Source organism: Chiloscyllium plagiosum, unplaced genomic scaffold (genome assembly GCF_037043375.1).
Source record: "Chiloscyllium plagiosum isolate Xiang-an unplaced genomic scaffold, Cpla_swu_hap1 HiC_scaffold_38, whole genome shotgun sequence".
Taxonomy (NCBI): Eukaryota; Metazoa; Chordata; class Chondrichthyes; order Orectolobiformes; family Hemiscylliidae; genus Chiloscyllium; species Chiloscyllium plagiosum.
Genome location: NW_028270176.1, coordinates 27,363,120 through 27,364,884, shown reverse-complemented (window position 1 = coordinate 27,364,884; position 1,765 = coordinate 27,363,120). Strand labels below are relative to the sequence as shown.

At 47.9% G+C, this 1,765-nt stretch overlaps 1 protein-coding gene across 1 annotated transcript in view; it reads right to left on the bottom strand.

Annotated features, from left to right (window-relative positions):
• The window catches only part of LOC122544862 (fish-egg lectin-like), a 60,368-nt gene extending 58,891 nt beyond the window's left edge, over positions 1-1,477 (bottom strand). The window contains exon 1 of the mRNA XM_087981081.1: positions 1,342-1,477. Coding sequence (XP_087837207.1) covers positions 1,342-1,390 — 49 coding nt within the window. The 5' untranslated portion in view covers positions 1,391-1,477. The remainder of the gene's footprint in view (positions 1-1,341) is intronic.
• Positions 1,478-1,765: the final 288 nt, after the last annotated feature.

Sequence of the window (1,765 nt, the reverse complement as noted above, 5' to 3'; positions counted from 1 at the left end):
CAACAGGGTTATTTGGAAACACTAGCTTTCGGTGCACTGCCCCTGGTCAACCACCTGATGAAGGAGCAGCGCTCCGAAAGCTAGTGCTTCCAATTAAACCTGTTGGACTATAACCTGGTGTTGTGTGATTTTTAGCTTCATGACAGAGAGAGAGATAAAGAGAGAGAGAGAGGTAGAGAGAGACTGTGAGAGATAGACACAGAGAGAGAGAGATAGAGACGCAGAGGGACACAGTGAGAGACAGAGATAGAGACAGTGTGAGAGAGAGAGAGAGATAGACACAGACAGAGAGAGATAGAGAGAGAGAGGTAGAGAGAGACTGTGAGAGATAGAGACAGAGAGAGACATAGAGACGCAGAGGGACACAGTGAGAGACAGAGATAGAGACAGTGTGAGAGAGAGAGAGAGATAGACACAGACAGAGAGAGATAGAGAGAGAGAGGTAGAGAGAGACTGTGAGAGATAGAGACAGAGAGAGAGATAGAGACGCAGAGGGACACAGTGAGAGACAGAAATAGAGACAGTGTGAGAGAGAGAGAGAGATAGACACAGACAGAGAGAGATAGAGAGAGAGAGGTAGAGAGAGACTGTGAGAGATAGAGACAGAGAGAGAGATAGAGACGCAGAGGGACACAGTGAGAGACAGAAATAGAGACAGTGTGTGTGAGAGAGAGGGATAGAGACAGACAGAGAGAGATAGAGAGTGAGAGAGGTAGAGAGAGACTGTGAGAGATAGAGACAGAGAGAGAGATAGAGACACAGAGGGACACAGTGAGAGACAGAAATAGAGGCAGTGAGAGAGAGAGAGGGATAGAGACAGACAGAGAGAGATAGAGAGAGAGAGGTAGAGAGAGACTGTGAGAGATAGAGACAGAGAGAGAGAGATAGAGACACAGAGGGACACAGTGAGAGACAGAAATAGAGGCAGTGAGAGAGAGAGAGGGATAGAGACAGAGAGAGAGAGTGTGTGAGAATATAGCAGAGAGAGAGAGAGAGAGAGGCAGTTAGCAGGAGACAGTGAAGAAGATGGGCTGAGTGATGTAGTGATATACATTGTGTGTGTGTGAGAGAGAGAGAGTGAAGAAAATAATAGCACTAAACAGAATAGCAAGAGACAATACAAAACAGAGTGAAAGATGGTGAATGAGAGAGTGCAAATCAGAGGCGTCAAGTGTGTGGAAGATTCCGGATCACAGAGTCTCAGGAAAGTAACCCAGATCGAGAGGGTGAAGGGAGAATGAATACTGAGGGTATCAGGGAGAAACCTCACAGCACGTTCACGATTAAAACCGGCAGTCCCTGAACATTTTGAGAATGGCAGAGGGAAAGCATGTGACTCACCCCAGGAGCAGACAGGGATCAGGAGCAATAGGAAGACGCACAGTCTCATGATCCACAGAAATGTCCTGCTTACTGATAATGCTGCTGATGTACAGTGTCCCTAACACAACGCAGCAGCACTATTTATGAAGACGTGCAAGTGTTAACACACCCAGAAACCAGTTGAGTGCCCGTTGACAAAGAGACCTGAGGAAATTTCAAAATGATTACAGATTGTGGATGGCACAACTCACCGCAGGAGGAAGAGCAGCTCAGTGACATGGAAAAACACGCGGTGTGAAAAAAAGGCCACAAACATCCCCAATGGTTCATCCGCACCAAAGTGACACAGGGTCGCACTGTCAGAGGGTCAGTGCTGAGGGAGTGTCGCACTGTCGGAGGGTCAGTGCTGAGGGAGTGCCGCACTGTCGGAGGGTCAGCGCTG